The 25,558-nt window shown below is 46.5% G+C and overlaps 2 protein-coding genes across 2 annotated transcripts in view; one reads left to right on the top strand and one right to left on the bottom strand.

Moving 5' to 3' along the window:
- Positions 1-317: 317 nt before the first annotated feature.
- Positions 318-4,148, bottom strand: SNU13 (small nuclear ribonucleoprotein 13). The gene is made up of 3 exons (XM_014606757.3): positions 3,996-4,148; positions 2,264-2,384; positions 318-818 (listed from the first exon to the last, which is right to left on the bottom strand). The coding sequence occupies exons 1-3, from the start codon at positions 3,996-3,998 to the stop codon at positions 556-558; spliced, it is 387 nt and encodes a 128-aa protein (XP_014462243.1). The 5' UTR covers positions 3,999-4,148; the 3' UTR covers positions 318-555.
- A 3,553-nt stretch (positions 4,149-7,701) lies between these two features.
- The window catches only part of MEI1 (meiotic double-stranded break formation protein 1), a 48,931-nt gene continuing 31,074 nt past the window's right edge, over positions 7,702-25,558 (top strand). The window contains exons 1-10 of the mRNA XM_059726188.1: positions 7,702-7,866; positions 8,444-8,567; positions 13,034-13,084; positions 15,310-15,383; positions 15,917-16,022; positions 16,581-16,784; positions 18,582-18,712; positions 21,444-21,558; positions 22,604-22,720; positions 23,223-23,322. Coding sequence (XP_059582171.1) covers positions 7,741-7,866; positions 8,444-8,567; positions 13,034-13,084; positions 15,310-15,383; positions 15,917-16,022; positions 16,581-16,784; positions 18,582-18,712; positions 21,444-21,558; positions 22,604-22,720; positions 23,223-23,322 — 1,148 coding nt within the window. The 5' untranslated portion in view covers positions 7,702-7,740. The remainder of the gene's footprint in view (positions 7,867-8,443; positions 8,568-13,033; positions 13,085-15,309; positions 15,384-15,916; positions 16,023-16,580; positions 16,785-18,581; positions 18,713-21,443; positions 21,559-22,603; positions 22,721-23,222; positions 23,323-25,558) is intronic.

The raw sequence follows: 25,558 nt of genomic DNA, 5'->3' as shown, positions 1-25,558 counted from the left end.
GTCCTATTTCAATAGCAAACACCAGTGTTTTCTGCTACACAGTAGCCATGCTTACTCTCCTATTATTTGAAATTAAATTTAACCAGCAATTCCAGTAACCTGAAAATGAATTACAGCAAGGATTCGCTTTCATTTTCCTCATCAGACAAAACCATTTAGCATGGTTTAGCACAGTCTAGTAGAAGCTGAGATTCTAGCAGAATATCTTGCAAAAAAACAGCACTGTAATGGGGGATCAGTTAGTGAGGCTGCAGGGGGTGATAAGTTATTTTTCACATTGGACAAGAACAATTGTTATACAATAGAGTTCTGAGAAGTACTTTACCAAGCGTGACTTGTATTTGGAAGGCAGGAAGAAGGAAGGGGAGAGAAAATCCAGGTTGGCTATAGTGAAGAATTGAAACAAAAATAGAATCAAGCCACTGTAAAACAAATACCTGGCATTTTGAAATTAAACATTTGAAACCAAGCCACTGTCTTGTCAACTAAAAATAAAACATTCAATTCCCTCACTCCAATTTTATTTTGCTAAGTACAGACTGGACCTACTGGTTTCTAGACCAGCAGTCTCTCAATGGCTTGCTGGACAGACTGAATCTGAGGTTTCAGTTGTGACCCTTCCTTGATAGTAATTGAGCAGGCAATGACAGGCCGGGAGACACCGCATGCCCGCCCCAAGGCCTGCTTGGAGCGCACAAAAACATAGGGCACATTCTTGTCCTCACAAAGAAGTGGCAGATGTAGGATGATCTCCAAGGGCTCAGCATCTGCAGCCATCACGATGAATTCTGCTATTCCTCTGTTCAGTGTCTTAGTAGCTGCAAAGTGAGAAAGAAGAGGAGTAAACACGGTCCTTTCAAGGGATCACATTAGCACAAGGGTTGACAAGAGTGGAAACTTGCATAAACAGTGACTCTGCTGGGATGTGAAGCTCTCAAGAAAGCAGTGGCATGTCAAAAATAAAATCATACACATTAGACAAATCTGGGGAGGAGATATTCTAGGCATCAGGCTTGAAATGAAAGGGAGGGAGCAGGTGCAGAACTTGATAAGGCCAGTTCAGCAATCCTTTTCATTCCCCACTTCTTTAGAAACAGGATACAGAAGTCAATTAATCTGGATCCTTCTTCCTAAGCACTATTATTTTTTATGCATTGGTGCAATGGACAATATAGAAAAGTCTTTGAATGCAATGTTGATAAGCCAGCTGGTCACCTTCTACAGTCAACCCCCCCCATATTTAGAAGCCAGATCATTCTTTTTTGGGTGGTCTGGGGAAGTGGTAGGCATAAGGCAGTGTGGCACCTCAAGGCAGTGATTCTCAACCAAGCTGCTGTGGCACTAGGGGGGTTCTGTGAGATTCTTTTAAGGCTGCTGCAAGATATCAGCAGGCATGCAAACACCTAAACATAATTCACAAGATAAACCCAGAGATTTCAAACAGCAATCTATAGTGTCAAAAACAATCTGACTGACTGTGGTCTGATTTCTTTGCAGCAAAAGAACTACTCTGTTTTCTTGTTTTTTATTACAGAAAAATAAGAGTGAAAATGAGGAACTGGCATTTTCTAAGGGGTCTCTCAAGGGGTCAAGAATCACTGCCTGAAGAGACCAACTGGTTCAGACAGGGGTGAATTTTCCTAGGCAACAACATACTTCATCTGATGCTGTAATGTGGTTTGTAACTCACTTAGCTAGCAGCTAGTTGCTAAACTAAGAGTGAGCCATGAATTGTTTGCTATACCTTTTACATGAAAATGTGCTGTTCCTCTATTCAGCAGAGCATCACTGCAGTTGCATGCAACTAATTAGAGAAACAGCATTCTGCAATGTAAAAGCTGTAGCAAGCTGATGGAGCACTTCAACAGCTGTGCGTAGTGTATACTGCAGCTATACATGCTCCTAGATAGCTTGCAAGCCCTCATCTTCACAAGGGGTTTAGAAATCTTACCCTGCCAGGTATCTGGATTCTACTATATACCAAGAATACACTTTTCTCCAGCTATCAGAGGAGCACAGAGAAGCCATACAATTTCTCTCAGGTTAGTTTTATTTCCATTAGACCATTTAATCAAACGGGAAACCTTCTCATTGCACAAATGGAGAAGATATATATTGAGATCCAGGAGTAGGGGGAATTACCAAACATCTAAAGCAAAATCCATAGGTAGAAGACAACCACCACCCACAACTCCTAGTTTAGTAAACCCTTTTTTTGTTAATGTTAGCAGTGCTAGTAAGTTTCCTAAAGGTCAGACTTTACCTTCATTGGCACCTTTGCGTAGCTGTTTGTAGTTGCAAGACTGCTGTACAAGATCCAGCAGTGTCTTGGTGAGCTGTGCATCAGCCAGAGGGTAAGCTTTGGGGTTCACTTCTGCCTCACTCTAGAGAAAGGAAATCAAAGTTACAGAAGGGGACAGAGGGAAGCTTTGCTTGGAATACTAATATCTGAACTCAGAACCAGAGGTTCAAGTCCTGCCAGGATCAAGTGAGCCTTTTTTTTTTTTAGGATGTTTGTTCATGGCTCCTCTGGATGAAACACACTACTGTGGTCCTGTGTTTGGCACTGACACTGGGGATCCCACCATTTACCTGTAAAAATGGTTTTCCCTTGGATCCTTGATCAAAATTTCCCCCTATACAATATTGTCCCATATTGCATACCAGTTCCACCCCAGATGTACTTCAGTGATAGGTATGCAAGTTAAACAACCCAATTTATGAAGCACTGGACTAGGGCATCAGAGGTCCTGGTCTCCTGCCACCAGATGATCTTGGCCATGTCAGGCCTAGGCCCTGAGAGCTATACCCCAAAAGCACAATACAAGACAGATGTTGCTACAAGTTTCCTTGCATGCTCTCTTTCATAAGCAAGGAAGCAGGAAAAAAAAGTTGTCAGCTTCTTGCACTGTTATCATTCCTAGTCAGTACCAGCCCAGGGAATAGAGCCTCCATGTACTGCTAGCCCTGTATTCCTGCACACCAGGGGTGGCCAAACTTCCCAACTCTTTTAGCCATACACCAAAAATCTTGACAAAACTTTCAGAATGTGTGTGCTCCCAAGCCCCTGACCTTGGCACAGTGTTCCAGCTCAAGTAGCCATTTATCATTAAAGAGTTTCTTCAGGAGCTGCACATGACTTTGATCCATGGGCTTGGCCACCTCTGCTCTATGCCAACAGACACGAGAAAGGCTCTTGGGCAGCAATTCTCAACCAAGGTGCCACAGCACCCTGGGGTGACCAGTGAACCTTTCAAGGATGCCATGGGGTGCTTGCTACACAGTCTATTAAGTCTGCAAACACAATTCATCACATAAGCTCAGAGATTTCAAATGCAAGGTCCCTTCAGATTTACCCAAAGAACCTTGTCTATGTCCGTAGACCAACAGGATTACAACCAACAACCCAGCTCTTTGCAAAAGAAAGACTGCTGTTATGCTCCTGGAGTCAAAGTTCAGAGTGAAAGCCAAGAGCTAGCATTTTCCAAGGGCTGCCTCCAGTCTGTCCAGCTGCACCGAGTTGAAAAATTTTGAACTACTGGCTTAGCTAGTAAACCAGTAGTTACTCCCCCTCACCTCTCCTACACCGGGAGGAAACCCAACAAGAATCCCCCTTAGCAGGAGAGTGAGGCTAGTGCATGCAGGCACCAGAACAGAGAGCGCTTAGGGGTCGGGGAGATCAAGCTACAAGAGGAGAAAGGCTCAGTATGCGCGCGACAGACACGCGGGAAGCGCGATGCGGAGGCAGAGGGACAGAGGAGCCACGTGGGGCTTTAGGGGCCTGTTTACCCACGCACGTGGCGGCCTGCCTCGTGTCCGCCCGCCGGCCCAGCTCCGATCCCACCGGCCCGGAGCTGCGTGGATCCGCTCCTCCCTTCCCGCCCCCCTCGGGCCGGCGGCCTGGCGGGGCAGCGGGGCCCGGCGCTCGCGTTCGGCCGCTGGAACGCGGTGTCTCAACGTTCCACGCCCGCACGTGTCCGCCCGCTCCCGCTCACCATGGCTGCAATCGGAGCCCCACAAGCCGCTCCCGCCAGGATGGATCCTCTCGGCCCGAAAGCTTCACGGAGGCGAAGAAACAAGTTCAGCCGCTCCCAGACGTAGGCGAGACAAGTCGCAGCCGGAAATGAGGCTGAGCAGAATCCGGGAGAGGCGGGCGGTAGAGGCAATCTCGGATTAAAGAGGCAGCGTGTGCGCGTGCGCGCGCTCTCTCTTTTTTTTTTTAATTAGAAAAAAAACCCCATACCAGCCCCTCCCTCTGAGCACCTGGAAATGTCGTGGGTGGTGCTCCCTGCCCGCGAGCGGAGCCTGGTACAGAAGAGGAGAGAACGCGGCTTTGCTTGCAGCTGAGAGAATCCTGGCAGTTACAGCCCCTTCACCGCCCTGCGCCAAACCGGGGTTTAATTTAGGTGTGGGAGGTGTGAGAGCCGAGCTCGATTTCCAGTGCAGAAAGCTAGGCTGCCTCACACAGCAAGGTACAGGAGACATCTAAAGTTGTTGAAGTACTATCAATGCTGCCTGTGGATGATCCTCTGAATCCAGTGGGAAAGGAGAGACACCAACGTTAGTGTCCTTATGCAAACAAACACCACCAGTAGTGAGGTGATGATGACCATCCAACATCAGCTTCATTGGGCTGGCTGTATCATCTGGATGTCTATCTTCAGACTCCCCAAGCAAGTTTTATTCTCTCAGCTCAGTCAAGGCTTAGGCTCAAGAGGAGGTCAGAGAAAGCACTTCAGGGATGTCTTCAAAGCCATCTTAAAAAAATCCAACATCTATGTCCACTCATAGGAGACAATTGCCCAGGACCTCCGCAACTGGAGGAAGAGTCTGCTGCAGGGATCTCAGGGCTCTGAAACCTCATGACAACAACATGAGATGGAAATGTGGTAGTGGCAGAAACAGCGTGTTGCGGACCAAATCAAGAATCAAGAGCCACCCACCCCACACAGAAACACATGTCCAAGCTGCATTAGAGTCTGTTGATCCCAAATAAACTTAATCAGCCATCTTCAGACACACAAATAAGACAATCATGGAAGACAGTCATCCTTGGCTATGAGGGATTGCCAAAGAAGAAGAGGTACAGAAAGCTAGGCTCCTTCACACAGCCAATGATGCAAGGTACAACTTGGATGGATCTCACCTTGTTTTTCCAACAAGGAGATCTTTTGGACTGTGGCATCCTTTCCCAAAGTGGGAGGTGGGCAGTAGTGACAGCATCCTGAAGAATACAGTGCAGAGCAATTCCTTGCTGTCCAGGGGGTGGCTGTGGGGAATGGACACAATATGCCCTCATACTGAACACATCCTTATGTCTAAATATCTCAAGCCTTAGCCTATGTATATAGAGATAGCCTCATGTCTGTGACTAAGTGTGTGTATATATAATACATGCACTTGCACATACACACATAAAGACCCTTTATATATAAAACATGCTAAGACTTGATTTTCAAACAGTCATGCATGGAAGTCAAATAAGAGCTACAGTACATTGGTAAATCAGGCCTAGTGTTCTGTATCAGTTGATATGATGGTTTGTCTTGATCCCTACTTACCAGTTTCTGCCTGAGTTTCCATATTAAAACAATTTAGAAATGGAGTTATTGCTGTATTTTCAGGAGACACAGAGGCGCCCTTTTTGTTGCAACCCCTTCTTTTTCCTCCTTTATCCTGATATTTCACATATTTTTAACCCCTCTATTCTGTCTCCCCTATCCAGAAAGGGGTGACTAGTTTAACTCATTAAACAAATCCTAGAATCTAGAAGCAGGGCTGGAAGGGACCTCCAGAGGTCATGTAGTCCAACTCCCTGCCTGAGGCAGAATCATCCATATTTAAATTATCCCATACAAACTATAATCTAAATTCTATATAAGACTGTTGTCGACCCTGACCCCAGACCTAACTCAACCTGCCAGGGGTAAAGCAGGGAAACCACAACAGCCAACATCCTGCATCTATGAAATGTCAATATATGCTCAAAAGATCCTGGGCAGAGGACCACACTCCACTCTGCAACGGAAAGCAAAAACCTCCACAGTCCAATCATGGCGTAAAATCAGAACAGTATGTATACTCAAATGTGGGTAGGGCCATTGCAACAATTCCTGAAGTGGAGAGAGAGGATGAGCTGGTAATTAGGCCACCAGCCTTCAACTTTGTGGACACCTGGATTCAAGTCCAAACTTGGCTACCAACTTTCTCTGTGGCTTTGAGAAAATTTCAGTTGCCCGTCTATTAAAAAAGGGATTACGCTGCAGGGGCGGGCAATTATTTTGTGTGGAGGGCTGCTTACTGAGTTTTGGCAAGCCATCAAGGGCCATATGACAGGCAACCAGGGGCAGATACATATTCATTTTCTAAACTTTTTAGGGGCCCCATGGGCTGGATAGAATGGCTAGGTGGGCCGCATCCAGCCCGCGGACCACATCTTGCCCACCTCTGGATTACACCATCTCCTTATTTCATGGAGGGCTTTGATGATCCATATATTAACTAGTGTGATACTCAGACGCTACAGTGGTGGAATCTGTTAAAGTACTGAAGAGAGAGAAAGTCACTAAGACATGTTATACCTCCTTAGTTATATCTCTCATTGTTTGTTTCCTTACACCAAACAAACATATAACCTGTAGGCCATTTAACACTGGGCAGTCAATTTCTAGGCTGTCCTGATTGATGAGAAACATAGTATTGTGAGCCTTCCTTTTGGATCACTGGGCACAGAATCACTGACACCAGGAGATTAACTAGTAGATGTAGCCAAGTTACCACCAAATGCAGGGCTGGCTTAAGTGTACTGATGCACTAAGCAAAGGATTCTTTATTTCTACCTACTCCAAGAGTGAAATGGTTGGCTGGGCTTTGAAAATTCATGTAACAGTTTCTAGCTCGAGTCACCCATAGAACACAGGCTACGTTGAAAGAATGCCAGCAAACACCATGTCAGGGTTTGGGTTTTGTTCTTTTTGCCCTCCTGTTTCTATCTCCCCCTTCGTTATTCTGCTCTTCAGGCTTCCTCTCTCCATTACTTCCCCTCTTCCACCCACTATTTTGAGTCCTTCGTGTCTCTTTCCATCTGTCTCCCTGCTCTGCTTTCTCAGCTCCTCTCTCATCTTCACACCCTTTCTTTTCCACCACACTCTCTCTGCCTCTCCCACCGATTTCCTGCTCTGGGCTTTTCACTTCCTCAGCTAATACCATCTGGACCTGTTTCTCTTCTCCTTGCCCCCTCCCCATTCCCTTCCCTTGGCTCTGCTGGAACTTTTACTTCTTTTCCCTCACTCTCTCTGAAGCTTTTCTGCCCCCGCCTGGATTTCCCTGTCAGATCTCCCTCCTCTGCCCTGTCTTCTACTGAAGGAGCCTTATTGCTTCTCTGTGGGAGCTGCAGGGTAGATGCCTGCTTCACTGCATGGGCCAATGCCCTTTACACCCTGCCCTTGTGCTTTGGGGTCCTAGTCCTGGCTGCTGGGGTGGTGGGCTCAGGTGCGAGTGCCACAGACAGACCGACCAGGACGTCTACGCCAGAGCCGTCTGACACACACTCTCCCGCCCGCCCAAGGTGAACCTAAAACACTCAGATCACTTCACTTCACGCCACCCCCCCCCCCGCGCATGCGCAAGGTGTTCGGCCCTCCCGGCGGAGTTACTCCTCCCCGCCACCAAGCTACGCATGCGTAGGGTTTTCCCGCCAAATTGGTGTGGTGCTTCTTTGGCCGATCTCTGTGCGGCGCCATGGAGGCTTCGCTGCTAGTCTGCGAGCGGCTGCACCCGCGCCATGACCCGCGCTGGCTGCTGCAGCTGCCGCCGCCTCTGTGCCTGGCCTGTATCATCGAGGCCCTGGGCGACGGCGGCTCCTCGGTGCGGAGCGAGGGGGCTCGTGGTGTCTTCCTCCCCCTCCCCCCGCTCTGTGGAGACGCCCTAGTCGTGCCCTCCCCCGCCTGGAGCAGAGAGGAATGCTGTAGAGAGATGGCCTTGGGTTGAAGTCAGGCCCAGGGCTTGAGAGATCTACACCTTGCAGGGCCATGGACCAGAGCTGTACAGCCGGGGCTCCCCTGGGCCTGGCTCACTTGATCCCAAGGGGATGGGGCAGCAGTTCTACTCCCCCGCATCCCAGCAGGCTCCTCAGCAGTCTCTCCACACCTATCCCCTCAGCCTTGCCCCTCACTGCCCATGTGACAGCCCAGTCCTTGGCCCTCGCAGCCCAGCCCCTGATGCTACCTGGGCAGGCATGGGTGCAATGGGAGTTACCCAGGAGTTGAGCCCCCAACTGGGAGCACTAGTGCACTAGCCTCTGGCATTATCAGCCCCATAGCCAATAACATTGGTTCCAAAATTAAGGGGTGCCTGCACCCACCCCCTCAGCCCTGGGGTGAGCCCTGCCTGTCCATCCCTGCAGTGAACCTGAGGTTGGTTCGGTTTTGTTTTTAACTCCCAGCTGGTGCGAAGGAAGCACGTGCTGTCCTGCTTCCGTGACATCCTGGCCTGGCACGCGGTGCCAGTCATCCAGCTGCTGGCTCAGGACGAAAGGGTGTGCATCCATTTCATAGGAACCCTGTTTGGTAAGAGCCACCCCTTCAGACAGCCTTCAAGGTAAAGGCAGATCTGATATTTGCATTTCTAGGCCAGGCGGGAAGATCTGAGGGTTTCCTTTGCCCCCATGGTCTCTTGGTTCTGTACTCTGCCTTACAGAGGTCTGTTAGGAGAATTCCCTTGCCTCCTAAGGAAGACCCTGCACTGGTTTGTTCATTCAGAGCACGTTTGTTACGTTCTGTACTCACTTAGGAGATAGAACCAGCATGCCCATGGTTCCTTCTGGTTCCTTTCTTGCTATGGAGTAGAGACTCTTGTTCTCATGTATGTCTCTTTCCAGAATGCAAACCCACGTGATGCCTTTTCATACCATTTAAAATTTGTAGACCTTAAAGCTGTAGGAATAGCACCTGCTTCATTCTCATTGGGGTCAGCAGAGTATTGTGAGGGATGAGGGGATAAAATTAATCTCTGTGGTGTTGCCTAGTTCTTTGACCTTTTTATTTTTCACTCGTGTCACAGCCAAGGGTGGAATATGGGCAAAAATATGGACAAAGATACAGAAAAAATGGTGGCCTGCTGTGTGATAGAATACTAAAACAAAGGCAGGGTAGTGCATTGAGTTCCCAATGAATAGTTGTTTCAGTTAATATTTAATTCCCTGCACTTACCTAGACGCCTCCCAAACATTATTGCTTCATGTTTTTCTTGCTCTTTCTAGGAAAATACATCTGAAGTCAGTTCCTGCTTCTAATATCAGTGGTCTTTTTCACAGTGCATACATTTTTGCATCCTGTGCCGTGCACAAGGAGCAAAGTGCTGCTGTAGCTTTAATAATCGGAGTTAGAGATTCATAGATGTTAGGGTTGGAAGGCACCTCAATAGATCATTGAGTCCTACCCCCTGCATAGGCAGGAAAGAGTGCTGGGTCTAGATGACCCCAGCTAGATGCCTATCTAACCTCCTCTTGAAGACCCCCAGGGTAGGGGAAAGCACCACCTCCCTTGGGAGCCCGTTCCAGACCTTGGCCACTCGAACTGTGAAGAAGTTCTTCCTAATGTCTAGTCTAAATTTGCTCTCTGCTAGCTTATGGCCATTATTTCTCGTAACCCCCAGGGGTGCCTTGGTGAGTAAAGCCTTACCAATTCCCTTCTGTGCCCCCGTGATGAACTTATAGGCAGCCACAAGGTCGCCTCTCAACCTGTTGCGGAGGCTGAAGAGGTCTAGGTACCCTAGTCTCTCCTCATAGGGTTTGGCCTGCAAGCCCTTAACCATACGAGTGGCCCTTCTCTGGACCCTCTCCAGGTTATCCACATCCCTCTTGAAGTGCGGCACCCAAAATTGCACGCAGTATTCCAACTGCGGTCTGACCAGCGCCCGATAGAGGGGAATTATTACCTCCTTGGTTCTGTTTGTCATGCATCTGCTGATGCACGATAAAGTGCCATTAGCTTTTCTGATGACTTCATCACACTGACAACTCATGTTCATCTTGGAGTCCACTAGGACTCCAAGATCCCTTTCCGCTTCCGTGCCACCAAGCAGGTCATTTCCTAGGCAGTAGGTATGCTGGACATTTTTCCTCCCTAGGTGCAGCACTTTGCATTTCTCCTTGTTGAATTGCATTCTGTTGTTTTCTGCCCATATGTCCAACCTGTCCAGGTCTGCTTGTAGTTGTTCCCTGCCCTCCAGCTTGTCCACTTCTCCCCACAGTTTTGTGTCATCCGCAAACTTGGACAGAGTACACTCACTCCCTCGTCCAAGTCGCTGATGAAGACATTGAAGAGTATCGGTCCAAGGACCGAGCCCTGCGGGACCCCACTGCCCACACACTTCCAGGTCGATACCGACCCATCCACTATGACTCTCTGGGTACGACCCTCTAGCCAATTCGCCACCCACCGGACTGTGTAGTCATCCAAGTCACAGCCTCTTAACTTGTTCACCAATATGGTGTGGGATACCGTATTGAAGGCCTTCCTGAAGTCTAAGTAAACGACATCAACCCCTATTCCTGCGTCCAGGTGTTTTGTAACCTGGTCATAAAAAGAGACTAGATTAGTCAGGCATGATCTACCTGCTACGAACCCGTGTTGGTTTCCCCTCAGCATAATTTTTCCTGCCGGGCTCTTGCAAATGTGAGCCTTGATAATTTTTTCAAAGACTTTGCCAAGGATGGAGGTGAGACTGACTGGCCTATAGTTGCCTGGGTCCTCCTTCCTCCCCTTCTTGAAAATGGGGACCACACTGGCCCTTTTCCAGTCCTCTGGGACCTGGCCTGTGCGCCATGAGTGTTCAAATATTTTTGCCAGTGGCTGTGCAGTGATGTCAGCCAGTGCCTTCAGTACCCTCGGATGGAGCTCATCCAGGTCTGCCAACTTAAACTCATCCAGTTCCTCCAAGTGACTCTGCACCATCTCAGGGTCTACGCTTGGTAGTCTGGCGCCCTGCTGCTGCCTCTACAATCCCAGTGAGAGACTTGTCTTGCCCTTCGCTTAGGAACACTGAGGCAAAGAACTCATTGAGGAGTTCAGCCTTGTGCCCCCTGTCCATCACCAATTGCTTATGCCCATTTACTAGAGGTCCTATTCCACCCTGGGCCTTCCTTTTACTCCCTATATATCTAAAAAACAATTTTTTGTTATCCTTAACTTGGGATGCCATCCTCAGCTCCATGGTAGCTTTGGCCTGTCTAACTGCCTCCCTACAAGCGCGAGCAGAGGAGGTATACTCCTCTTTAGTAATCTCTCCCCGTTTCCACTTTTTATATGCCCCCCTTTTTGCCTGTAGGCTGCTCTGGATTTCTCTGATCAGCCAAGGAAGCCTCTTGCCCCCTTTCCCTCTTTATCCCCGCATCGGGACCGTCTTCCTCTGTTTATGCTGTTTATCCCAGATGTTTATGCTGAGCCCAGTTTGTGCACTTGATCCTCTCCAAGCATGGAAGGAGCCTCTGCCCAGAAAGCTTACAGGAAATTCTGATTTAGATACAGCAGATGTTGCACCCCAAATATTTCATTTTAAATTTTATTGCATTTTTTTTAAATATCCATTCCCTGCATTTGGATAAGTTTATGGTTGAAAGGCTTTGGGGCAGGGACTGTCTTTTACTTACTGTGTGCTTGCATAACACAGAACAGCAGGATCCTGATCCTCAATAGGAAATCTGGCATTGCTGTAATAAGGCAATACCTGCTGAAGAGGGGTTGAATGAATGAAGAGTTTGTGGGAGGCAGTTGCAAAGGTCAAATGAATCATTGTGGAAGGCGGTCTTACTAGAAAATAATCTGGGAAAAAGGGCTAAAATTAGGAGGGAGTTAGAGGACAAAAGTAGGCAGAAGCAGCTGTGGAGGAGGAAGATGCGAGTGATCAGAAGAGCGGAGGTGTAGGCTGTTGTGTTGTGAAGGGCTGGGATTGGGGAGCACGTGTAGCTGGAATTTCTTGAAGAAACTGAAAGGAAGTTTATACTACAATATTCAAAGTACAGCTCATTGATTTTATTTCAAGATGCAAGAAGATCATTTCTGGAGGGACTGGGTTAAAATAGAATGTAAAACTGGTTTCTCCGCACCCATTGTCATAGAATTGCTCTGCTGGTTAGGTGTTTGATGGGAGGGGGACTTTCTCCTTTTGGAACATCAGAAGCACAATGCTGGACTATGTGCATCTATAGACATGATTTGGTATGTCAAAAGAAAGGGTTCTGGACCAGCTTAGATTAGGGTGTTGGCCACTGTAAAATACTGTGGTACAATGAGTGAGCAGACTAATCTGGTAGAGCCAGAGGTGTGACAGTGGTTTAATATAAAATGCCAAATCTTAAATTCCAGCTGTGAACGTTTAAATTTGCATGGAACACTGTTGTAACTACAGACTCCATTTAACTCCTATAATAATCTCCACTGGCACTTGAAATTTTAATACCCATGTTTCAATATGGCCTGGGCAAGACCTTTGGGAACTTTCAGTACTGTGAGGAAACAGAGTTGTTCATGCAAGGAATGGATGTAAGACTGAAGAGGTCTACCTCACAGCCAATCTCTAATTTCTATGATCCTTGGGAATGCGTTAGGTGTGTTCTGGAAAGAACTTTTGTGACGTAGATTTAATAATATCACTTATAGATACTCCAGCATGTTGATGCAGGTAACATATGTATCTACATAGATAGATCCAAATATTTCAGCAAAAATCATACAATTTTTTACATTATGCTTTCTAAAAATAAAAACACAACAAGCTGGTGGGAGATTGCAAGGTAGGCTGCACACTTCAGCTACTCATGATTGGATTTTGGGTGCCCCTGGCATTACAGGAGTAACATCCAGTCTGCCCTGCCCATGGAGTTAGGTTGGGTCCATGTGAAGCAGAGTAAATAAATGGGGAAAAGAATCCTGAAAGATCCCCAGCTTCTTTTAAAGTTAGAGACCACAGCACTGACTATCAGATACAGGGATATGTTATGTGACTGTCATTTATCTGTGGGTTGATTTTTCAGGGATGTTGCATACTGTGGAAGACAACAGTGCACTGGACCTGTCCATTGAAGGTGAAAGAAAGATCCTGGGTCTCAGTCCCTGATGCTTTGAGAAAGGGAGTCTATATCAGTTGAACAATTTCACGTCTATAGAGCTGCTGCTCTCTTCACTGCTGGGGGTGCTTTGAAAGCCTGTTCAGAAGGGAGTCGGAGTGCAGGGAAAGGGGCTTCAAATATGAATATTTCCTCTGTGTGTGCCGTAATTGTCATGTGCTTGATTGTAGACTTATTGAAATCAATGGCTTTTTTCCATTGACTTCAAAGGATTTTGAATCAGGCTCCCTAGCAGTGCAGGTGTTTCCCTCCTAAAAATTTAAAGAGCTGGACTAGGACAATGACCAGTTTATTTTACAGAGAGTAACCATTTTCAGTCACTAGTGACATGGTCTAGATTTGAACTGGTGACGAAGAAATTAAAAGCCTCTACTTCATTACCAGTCCTCTGAAACATGCATGTGCTCAGACCAGAAGTTTAACTTTGTGGTGTCTACTTGTGAAGATTTTTATAGATCCATGGAGTTTAAGCGGGTGTCATGGTAAACACACGCAGCAAACTTTAGGTCAGGTCAGCAGAAGCTTGGTTTATTAGAGAATGCATTTTGGACAGACTCATACACAATTGGAGAATTGTGAAGAGGTCTGACCCCGTACAACAGGTGAGGCGAGTTCATATAGAAAATATGACATCGTAAGCATAGCTACGACATAACCAATCAGCATTTGCCATGACTTTGTTAGTAAAGCGCATGTTTTCCATTTATGATTATGTTAGCAAACAAAAATTTTTTTTAGGGTCTTTCATCTAACTTGCAACCTTAGGGGTCACTTCCCATTTTGGGCTGACTCAGCAGGCTGGTTTGTGGTTACTTTTGTGCTAAGCTTTTGTTTTTTACTAGACTAGGACAGGATAGTCCCAGTCTTGTGTTAGTCTGGCGGTTTTGGGTCATGTCCTTTTGACTTCCCCATAGCCTAAGCTGAATACATGGGTTTTTTTTGCACTCTTACATATAATGGAAATTCAACTCCATTTTTCCCTTCTTCCACAGGGGAAAAAGGTAATTAATGGTCTAAAGGCATAAAAAATGGCTTTGGTTGCTGGACAGACTAACTGGTAGAAGAGGTCATGCAGATTTCTTACTGGGAAGGCAGCTCTCTAGCTTCATGCATCTCACTTGTTTTACTTAGTAAAGCCCTTGATTATTGGCATCTAGTAAGAGTAGTATCCTGTTAATTTCTACTTCCGTTCTTTCAGTGGAACAGATGGAGTAGAGATTTCTTACAATTGCAATGAGCTAAGAATAACAACTCTTAATTGAGGCAGGGCTGATAGAAAGGTATAAAAGCACCCAAAGATGTAGGGATACCAGGTTGTAGAAATAGGGCTTAGCCTGAGGAATGACCACAGCTGGCATAAATTATTTTTATATTATGCCCATGTCTGAAAGCGGATGTGTCTACCATGAGATTAGGGCTTTTTACATGATATTTAGAGATTGTTAGCTATTCTGGTCTAGACTTGGAACATATTTTTATAAGAGATTTTTGTACTATGGGGATTTTGCCCTTTGCGTTAATTATTGAAGGTCTCTGTGATTTAAGCAAGGGACTTGCTCTTTCTCATTCTGGTTTATCTCGTTTGCTTGATAAGCCTAAGGCATGGCTGTTCAGCTGGTGGTCCATGGGCTACATGCTGCTCCTGGGCTCTGAGTCCAGGCATTGCTCCCCCTATTGCTCTCCTGTTGCTGCCAAAGTCTCTGGGCTTCCTGATCCCTTCTCCAACCTCTGTTTCCTGCCCCACATTCCCAGGGGCAGGGCAATGCAGCCCACATGGCCAAGGGAGCTTGCTGACAGGAGTTTAGGGGGCCTGAGAACTCTATGCGATGTGTGGCAGCAGGGGGTGCCTGGCATATAGTTTGTGCAGTGTGGGACCTGTGGCTCCCAGCCACTCAGAAGTTGGACAGCCCTGTTCTAACGCATTCAGTTGTGACTTGAAGGTCATTTCCACACAGAATGTACTGTGCTGTCATGGGCACAGGATTATTCTGACATCACTAGAGAATGATCAAACTGGGGGAAGGGGTGGATGCCAGAAATAATAGCAAAGGGAATCCAGGTGTCACCCTGCTGTATCAGCATTGGCATGGTCTAATGAAAGCTGCTGTGAAGGCTCCTTGTGCACTTGCTTACATTCTAAATAAACATCACTATATGATACTGATCCTGGTTCCTCTGTGCAGTGCTGGTGATGCTTGTCATGAAGCTGAAGTCAGAGCAGTACATACACTATGTGTTGGATGAAAGCCAGAAAGAGGTCAGTGCTGTTTCTCTGTCTCACCATGGTTCTTTGAGTTTGAATCTGAGGGATTGTGAAGTTAGGTTATTTTGTGACTGGGCCCACAGAAGTGTCCTGCTTCTGCCTTTTTGAGCACCAGTGGCAGGTGGGGTTGCCTTTTCAATGCTGACTTCTGCCCTGGTACTTTTCTGATCATTTTCACAATACTGTGGCTGTGGGGCTTCCTCTGTAGTTTCTCTTTTGCCTCTGTTACTGCAGCAGCTATGTGGGCAGGCTTCCTGCTTTGGGGGCCACCTTCTATGAGAGTGTGGCACCAGGGGAAAACCCAGGAGTTAGGACATTGGAACTGTATTTAGAAGACTTGATGGTTCTGTCCAGGAGGAATTGTCTGGATAAATGGAGACTCTTCCCTCGATTTATCTTAAACAGCTAAGTGGATGCCACTGAATGAGAAGGTCCCTCTTTAAGAGGGATGCTTCCTCTTTTGCATGCATTTCCCATGTTGGGCTGCATTCTCACCCATTTCCTTTTCTTCCCTCTGTATTCTCTAGTTATACAAGCCAGCCACCATGAGAGGCAGTCTGCCCACATTTATTCTGCTGGGCAAGCTGGCTGATGCTATCCCAGTCTTTGCTGATATGTTAGTGATTGCACATGGTGAGTATGAGGGAATGTGCTTCATGGTAGCGTTGTGTGGTGCTAGCAAAAGTGGAGATACACGCATGCTTAACTAAGTAACTTTCTCAAGATCACAGAAAATATGTGGCAAAGACAGAAATTGAGCCCAGCTTACCTGTCTCCTCTCCCTGCCTGTCTGCTCAGTGAAGGCCAGCCTCAATGATTAAGTCACAGTTGTCTGGCTTGGAGGAGATGGGCATTTAGTTTCCCTTCAGTTCCCATGATAGGGTTGTTGAGGTGATGCTGCTTAACTTCTGAATGGAAGATGGGAATTTGCAGTGATGATGTACCTTTCTGTGGCTCAACAAGGAGTTCCACAGATAACTGCTACTGTGTTTCTGCTCAGAGCATCACAGAGGGGATCAGAGTCACAGAAGAAATCCGAAAATATTTGACTGGACTAAGGGAAGAAGTCAACCAGCATGCATAGAACTATGCCAATAGTTTTTGGAGTCTTCTGAAGTGGACCGGCTGATTTAGAAATGGCAGGTCCCTGTGTTTTCTGACACCAATCCCATTTATTGTTCACTGCTTTAGGTAATTTAGTGGATCACCTGTTGACAGGCTTGATGTACCCCAATGAGGGTGTAAAGGCATCTGTCTGCTATCTGTATGGCAAGCTGTACTCTTCCTGCATCGGTGAAGATAAGCTCTCGGTGCACTTCACAGAGAAGCTGTGTGGCCTCTTTCTAGCTACCCTGGGGAATGCACAGACAAAGGAGCTGCAGGTTAATTGCATGGGTAAGACACGGCTGAAAGATCATAAGGTGGAGAGGGTTCTTCACTGGTAGATTTGAGATCTTACTGTGTGCTTTACTTGGGGTGATTCCTTAGAGCTTTGTGAAATAGCAGCCTGCAAGCTAGTTGGATTGTTGTGGAAGGGGAATGAATGTGTCCACAGCTGCTGATCTCTTCTGTTCTCACACAGTAATCACAAGCCCCAGCCAGCTTCATTGCTGAATCCTCCTGGTACCCACAAGGGAACACCACCCCCTGACACCTAGCCTAGCCTTATTACTGGAATCCCCAAAGTAATTACTGATAAAGTTCTTTAAGTAAATGTGATATCTTTTATTAGACCAACTAAATAGTTGGAAAAATTGTTCTTTTCAAGCTTTCAGGCACAAACTCACTTCTTCAGGCATGGGGAGAGTCTGCTGGTGTTTGTATGCTCTCCTTAAACTTGTAAAGCTTGTAAAGAATATTTTTTCCAACTATTTAGTTGGTTTAATAAAATATTTATTTACATTTATAAACATTTACCCCAAAGAACTTTGTCTGCCTATGTCCTTAGACCAACACAGCTATAACCAACACCATAGTTTGTGCTGTCACTTTAATTTAAGTCCCACAATTTGCATTGTGGCATGACCTGTCCCAATCAGTTGTCCTAATTTTTCTAGAAATATAACAGTCCTTTGCAGCAAACATTGGCAGCCTGTGGGCTGGATCTGGCCTGCAAAGGTCCAACCTAGCCCATGGCAGAACTGGCGATCAGGTGGCACAGCTGTGCCACAGATATATGCCACCAATGCCAGAGAGCCAGGGTACAAGCTCTGGCCCACAGCAGCAAGAGGTAGCTAACCCCTGCTGTATAGTGACTGATTTCAGAGACAAGACTTTATGGGGTGGCAGGACTGAATCTGAGGAATGGGACCTTCCCAGTAATGGGGCTTCTTGTTCAGGTTAGAGCAGAGATCAGTTCTCTCAAAGTTGCTGGACAATGCAGTCAGAATCACTGCTCTGTGTAGAACAGTGATGTCATATAGGATCTCAGCCTTGCTCCCACAGCTCATGTGCAAGCTGCACTATGGTCTCTCTCTCCTCTTTAGAAGGTGAATAGCAGTCTGATTGCCTTGCAAACCTAATAAGTCATTTACATGTATAGATGCTGACTCCTTTCAAAGTTGACTTTAACAGCCCTGGCTACACTGCTTCTGAACTCACTCTGGAGCATTGCCTTTGAAGTCTCTCAGTTATGATTTACATCAGTATTCTTAAGTGCAGAAGAATTAGAGAAGTGGGAATGTTAAAGGAAGAGGGTGTGGGGAGCACATAGCTTGAATGGATAGTAGTAGGAGCAAAGGGCTGATGGTAGGAAGTAGTGGAGGGAAGAACTGGTTTGTGGGTCACTAGCTATAGATGGGGGGAGACAGTGGGTTTTGAGCTGCATTTCAACAAGAGATTGGAGATGAGAGCTCAGGCAGGAGGAGTGGGACAGGCAGTTCCAGGGAACTGGTACAATTGCAACTGAAAGGTCCACCCAATATGGAAGGGAATAGGAAGTGAAGAGGGAATGGAAATAGCAAAGGGAATTGGGGGTGTGGAGCATTACATACTGAAGTGATGAATCATGGAGGCACATGGGGACATGGCCAGAAAAAAGGCCCTGAATGTGATCAGAGAGAATTTATAGTGTGTATGGATGTAAGTAGGAAGGTCACTGCCTTGGTGAGGCAAGGACATGATGATGTGGTGCTTTGTAACCCTCTGCACCCCTAATGCACAACTTGCTTTTTTCCCACTCTTCCTTTGCAGGTTTGCTAAAGGAGCTGCTGAAATCTGATCACTTTGTATCAGTTATTATGAGTAGTTCAGGAAGAGAGGCAGATTCTGAAAGTGCCAGTTTGTTAGAGGGAGAAAACCCCCTGCCACTGGTGCTCAAAAAGGTAAGCACCAAAGATGATATGCCATCTTATAACATGCTGTCCAACTTGCCAGCAGATCAGGTTGCCCCTTGCTCTGAGAGGGGTTATCGTTAGAGACAAAGAATTTGCCATGCTGCTATCAGGACCTTTACTTCAGCTACTGAGATACTGTGTCCCAACAGCAAATGTGAAAGCTAGATTCCACCCCCCCACCCCCCCATAATGTACCAGTTGTTCAGTGTGCACCACAGGTGGGTGGAATTTCTTTCTCATCCCAATCGGTGTTCAATTTATTCTCTGAAGCATGAGGATCAAAATATCTCTTGCAAGCATAAGCATCTCTAAGTGCAATACAAAGACATTCTTATTCATTAACTTCTTTAATGATATTTTTTTAATCCTGCCAAGTTATTTTCCTCAGTGTTGCCTTGCAATGGTGAGTTTCACTGATGAGTTAGGTGTTTCTGAAATAAATATTTCTTTTTACCTGTTTTAAATTTTGGTCTTTTCCAAGATCTTTCTTGGAGTTTAGGGGTATTTTTTTACTAATCAAATTATAAGATCATAGGAATAGGATCATAGGAAAGTAGGGCTAGGAGGGACCTCATAAGGTCATCTAGTCCAGCCCCCTGCTCAAGGCAGAACCATCCTTGACTAAAACTTCCCAGCCAAGTGTCTGTTTAACATGCTCTTGAAAATTTCTAGGGATGGAGATTCCATAATTTCTCTAGGTAACCTGTCCCAATGCTTGGCCACCCTCATAGTTAGAAAGTTCTTCCTAACCTCCACCCTAAATTTCCTCTGCGGCCATTTGAGGCCCTTGTTCCTAGTTTTGTCTCCTACTGCCTCAAAGAAAAGTCTATCTTTATCCCCTGTATAATCTCTCTTCAGGTATTTGAAGACTATTATCAAATTCCTCCTTAATCTTCTCTTCTTCAGACTAAACAGCCCTAATTCTTTCAGCCTTTTTTCATAAATCATGTTTCTGGGGCCTCTAGTGATTTAGATTGTTCTCCGCTAGACTCTTTCTACACTTTTCTTAAATTGTGGAACCAAAAACAGAACATAGTGCTCTGGGTGTGGTCTCACCAGTGCCAAATAGAGCAGAAGAATCATGTCCCTTGATTTGCAGGTAACACTCATTATGCATGCAGTCCAGTATGCTGTTGGCTTTTTTTTTTTTACAACAAGAGCCCACTGTTGGCTCATATTCTGCTTAGTAGGGGTGCACTGATAGAGGTTTTTGGCTGATACCAATGGCCGATTTTTAACGAGCTATATTGGCCGATACTGATCTGATTCCGATATGCAGCAGGGCAACTTGGAGAGCAGCATCCGGCTGGTAAGTCTGTTGTGGGTGAAGGGATGGGGGAGAGAAGGGGCGTAGGGGGGACAGATCAAGGCCCCCGCAGCAAGGGAGGGAGTGGAAGTGGGGTTGGGGCAGGCTTTCCCCTTCCGGGGCGGGGCATGGGACGGAGCCGCAGTTCATTCGGGGGGCGGGGGGGGAGCGCTGTCGCTGTTGCATGCACCCTGGGAGGGCATGGGGGTCATGTGCATGCAGGGTGAGGGTGGGTTGCTGCTGCGGGCTGAGGCCAGGGTAGTGCCGGGCTATCCTTGGTGGAGGCTGGGCTGGGCTGAGCTTGGGGTGGGCAGTGGTGGCACTGGGAGGGAGAATTGGAGGGGCTACGGCAAATGTTGGGGTGGCTGCAGCCCCCCCATTCCCAGTGCTGTCGCCGCCCGCCCCGAGCACAGCCTGACCCAGACCTCCCACTGGCAAGAGTCTGGTGCAGCCCCAGCCCCTGCCCCATGTGCAGATCCAGGGCACCCCCCCCCCCGCCCGCTCAGGATGTGCGTAGCGGCAGGAGCCATGGCCCGCCCCCCTGTTGCCCTCTGGATGAGCTGTGGCTCCATCCCGTGCCCTGCCCTGTCCTGCCCCAGCCCTACTCCCACTCCCTCCCTCAGAGTGGGGGCCTCGATCTGCCCCCACCACGCCCCTTCCCTTCCTTTCCCTTCCCTTCCCTTCCGCCACAACAGACTTACTATCTGGATGCTGCTGTCTATGCTGCCAGGCCTTGCTCCTGGCCATCTGCCTGCTGTGCTGCAGCGTGCCTGCACAAGGCATGTATTGGCCACATTATTGGCTACATCAGAGAAAAAAATGCTGATTACCGATGCTCTCTATTTTCCTTGTATTGGTGCTTATCCAATATGGGACCAATGTACTGGTATACCTCTATTGCTTAGGGTCCAGTATAACCTCCAGGTCCTTCCCTTCAGTATGGCAACCTAATCAGTCATTTCCCAGTATGTATCTGTGTGTGCAATTATTCTGTCCCAAGTATAGGACTTTCTACTTATCCTTGTTGAATTTCTTTTGATTGATTGCGGACCATTTCTCCAGTTTATCCAGGTCATTCTGGATCCTAGCCCTACCTTCCAGCTGGTCTGCAACTCTACCCTGCTTGGTATCATCTGCAAATTTCCTAAGTGTATACTCAGTCCCATCATCCAGATCATTAATGAAGATGTTAAACAATCCTGGACCCAAGCCAGACCCCTGGGGAACATCACCTGATACCTAAACATTAAGCTGTTGATGACTACTCATTGATTGCAATGAATCAACCACTTGTGTATCCACTAGGAACTAGTACTTGGAACTAATTTGTATTTCCCTAATTATAGCATTTACCATATATATAAATGCTATATATATAGCATTCTTCCTCTTCCTGTTTTTGCTCTTCCATAGCTGTTGCTGTCCAGAGATGAGACATTACAGGTGGCAAGCACTCAGTGTATGGCTGCTGTCCTGGTGCATTCTGCAGTCAAATATGCTCCTGCCTTTATCCATGCAGACATTCCAGGTGAAGAGACAGTAATCCCTTGTAATTCCATAGGGTTTGTCACCCACAGGTCTCAAAGCACTTTGCAGGTTGTACTTGTCAGTGTAGTTCTATGGGATGAAGCCACCTCAGAGGGAATCTGGGGAAGCAGCCATTCTGCACCATCAGGAATATTCAGCATTGAAGGATGAGTTTGGACAAACTGTAGAAGGAGGTTTAGGAAGACAGAATGTCTGGAGTTGTAATTTGGGTAGATCAGCTTCCACAATTCCTTTTGCAAAAGATGCTAGGGGATATTTTTTTAAATCTGTAATTGACCTCATATCTCGCCTGAAAGATGTCATTTCCAGTTGCACCACATGGCTGGCAACATAGTGAAATTATAGGCCCCCCAGTGACTCAGAGCACTCTTTATCAAACTGCTAAATATTTTTCACAGTATCTAGCTTTTCCTTTGAAGTTGTCTGTCCAAGGACTGATGGTTCCATCCCTCTTTAGACTGGGTATTTTGAGGAGATTTCAGCCTGTGGTATCAGAGCTGCAGAACCCAAACCAGTTTCTGCATTGAATTAAACCCTGTACCATTCATGGACTTAAGTGGGGTTATGTTCAGGGTGTAATTCAGCTCAGCATTGGGCCCAGGAAGCAGACCCAGGCCGATATAATATTTTAATTTCCATTGCCCCAGAAAAAATTAATCATGTTGTTTTTGTATGGCCCCTTCTTTGGCTATATAAAAGTTTGGGAGGGAGGGTTAGTAGAGCTGTGACAAAGCTGCTTGCTAACTATATGCTGGAAGAAGGGCTATCTGCAAGCCTTCAGGAGTTGTTTTATATTGAAGATGGTATTTCCATCATCATTTCCTTTCTCACTTTCTCTCGGCCTTCTCCACAGGTTGTACTGCAGCTCTTCTCACTTAAGCTGAAGAAAGCCAGCAGCTCTGTTGCCAGTACTAGCTGTTCTTGTTAGTTTTCCTGTCCCTCTTTCCTCAAATCTAGGAGTAATTTTTCCATGCTGTATGCAGGTTCTGTTTTCCCTGGGGTTTTAATTTTTTGTGTGTTTGCAGAGTTCCTGTTTGACTGCCTCTCCTGCACTAGCGAAGTTCTCATCTGGTCAGTTTATTGCTGCCTGCTACTTCTAACAGAGGAGTGGCTTTTTTTTTCCAAGTGTCACACAGTTTATGGTAGGTGATTTCTGACCTGACAAAGTTATTGCAGTATTATATATATCATCATGTGTACAAGCACCCATTGGGTGGACTTGGTACCTCTGACATTGGGGTGGGATTGCAGAACCCTTTCCTGTAAGGTCACTCATTCCAAATCAGAATGACGGTGACTGGAAATTATTCCTGGCTGAGGACTTCTGTGACATGAAAGTGTGAGATTTCAGTCTAGTTCCTAATGGGCCTGTGCTGACATTACAAAGACCAACATCCTGTTTGGCCTTTGTGGTGCCTTTGCTGGCTGTCTCTACAGAGAGGACAAGGACTGACTAAACCATTGAGACCAAATTCTCTTCCTGTCTCCAGATGTGACTTTCCCAAATGGAAGGGGAGGCAAGTTGGCAGGCAGGAGAGTATCTGGTATATTCTGTGGTGCCATGGTATTTGCAAGACCCTTTCTGGATTGTTGGTCTGTGTGTGTGAGAGCACACTCCTTATTACTCCCCTTCCATGTTTGCAGGCATTGAGTCTCTGGTGAGAAGTCTCAGAGAGATCCTGCTACTGAACAATGTGGAGCTGCACAAGCAGGGGCTCCTGCTATTCACTGAAATACTGAAACGGTAATGGACCGCCTTCTGGCTCATTCATGCAGATGTTGCCATGCAGATGTTGAGTACAAGCAGGGGGTAAGGGCGAGGCCTGGTTCAGTAAAAAGGGGTCTAATTGAAGACTTCAGATAAAACTGTCTTGTGTAGATCACACATATGACCACCAGTGAGTGCAGTCTTCCTGGCAGCATCAGCAGGAACCAATGGATTATGTTAGCCCCCTTCTTTGGTATTAAACAGGCTCTCATTTCCACTTGTGTTGCATTCAGGTAGAAGAGACACGCTGGGCTGGAGTATCAGTGGTACCCATCATTCTCTTTTCTCACTTTCTGCTAAATGTTAACATATGCTGATGTAAGTACTGAATGCATGTACCCCAACGGTACTGACCACTGCCTGTTTACTTGCCCTCTACATGTATATTGTTATACTTGAGATGCCTATGTACTTGTTTTTGTCCCTTCCTGTTGGCCTGTGACCCTAACCCCTAGGACACTCCATAAAAAGTATATCCCTCACTGGCTGTAGTGATTGTTCCTGACAATGCAGGGGTTTGTGGAAGTGGTGGGATTTACTTTATATTGAGTGTCCTAGGGGTTAGGATCACAGGCCAATGGGAAGGGCCAAATACAAGTACATAGGTATGCAAAGTACAAAAACATACACTCAGAGGGCAAGTATACAGGTGGTGGTCAGTACTGCTGGGGTACATGCATTCAGCACATAGGGTCCCCTGCCCACCTTCAGAGGTGTCTCCAAGAACCAGCCTTTAGTTCAGAGTTGCTTTGTGCAGGTCTGTAGGTCGGGAATCATGCGCAGTCAGTCTGTAGCTCATCTATGCTGTGCAGAGGCTTCCCTCTCCTTCAGTCCATCTCACAGCAGGCACCACATATCATCCAAGTTTTGTGGCACAGCCAGCCAAGGCTCAGAGGTCACCACCTCTTCCTCCTGCCCCCAAAGTTTTCTGGGATTTGCAGTCCAGCAGCAAGGCACTGCAGGGTTTCTTGTCACTTCCTCTTCCTGCTTCCAGGTGCCTCTGGGATTTGTAGTTCATGGTCAGTCAGCCAGCCTACACAAGGTTGCTCCCCTTCTGTCACAGACTTTCTCCAGGCCCAAATGATGTTGCAATACATTGTATTGCAGTACTGTTTTTACTGTTTGAATAAGTCAGCAGAAATCCCCCTCAAATCAGTCAGTGAAGCTTTTCCTCAAAGGGGCTGTTGTTTGAAACAGGCGTAAAGCACATTTTTAACAACATCAGAAAGCTAAGAGAAAAACTTGAGGTTTTGTGTAAATACCATAATCCCTAACCAGGCATGGACCCCAACCCACCCAAGGGGCATTTCCCCCACCCTCTGTCCAACTTGCTGTTCTTAGCTCTTGCCTGGGTCTTGGGTGCAGAGGTGTGGGGTGATGAAATAGTATACTGCACTCACTTATGCTTACTCCTTGTGTTGTAACATCAATAAAGGCCCTGAACACTAAATGGTTTACTGCAGTGATTGTCAATCTGGGGCGCATGCACCAAAATTCCAAAGGGAACACAAGGAAGGAATGAGGCAGAAATGTAAATGGAAGAACAGAACAAAAACGACAAAATGAAGAACACCTCTGAGGCCTCTCTTGGGTGGTTGGGCAGGTCATGGTGTAGTGACCCAAAGCGTTACTGTTTCCATTCCCTCTAATGTGGAATCATAGGGGTGCATTGCAATATTACATGTTAACAAAAAGATTGAGCATCTCAGCTCTGGTGTGCTCTGTTGTGAGAGGATCTGATCACCAACTCTCATTTGTATGAACTAACCAGAAAAAAAGGCTTGGTTACAACTTACTAAAAAGATTTTTTTTAAGTTCAGTTAGCAGCACCACGGTACTGTAAGGAAAGTTATCTTCAGTTTCAGTCCATTGCCAAGCTCCCTGGAAGTAGGACATCTATTTAGGTATTTTGAAACATGCGTGTTCAGATGAGCATGCAAGTATCAGAAAAAGGAGCCCAGTATAAAAGCCTAAGTAGAAAAAAATGCAAATAAGTATCTTGGGGGAGAGTGGGTTTCTCATGAAGTGTCCAGTTCAATATTTGCTGATCCAGTCAATTAGCCATCTGGACATTTGGATTATTCACCTTGGCAAATCTCCATCCCTTTGGACAAACACCTATCATGAGAGGAGTTATGACCCAGCAGCCAACAGCCCACCAACTGTGTGAAAGTTTGAAAGAAAAATATTAGACTGTGCAATGCTCTTATAG

This window comes from Alligator mississippiensis, chromosome 4 (genome assembly GCF_030867095.1).
Source record: "Alligator mississippiensis isolate rAllMis1 chromosome 4, rAllMis1, whole genome shotgun sequence".
NCBI classification, from domain to species: Eukaryota; Metazoa; Chordata; order Crocodylia; family Alligatoridae; genus Alligator; species Alligator mississippiensis.
The sequence above is the reverse complement of the archived record's forward strand: the minus strand, read 5'-3'. Positions and strand labels throughout refer to the sequence as shown.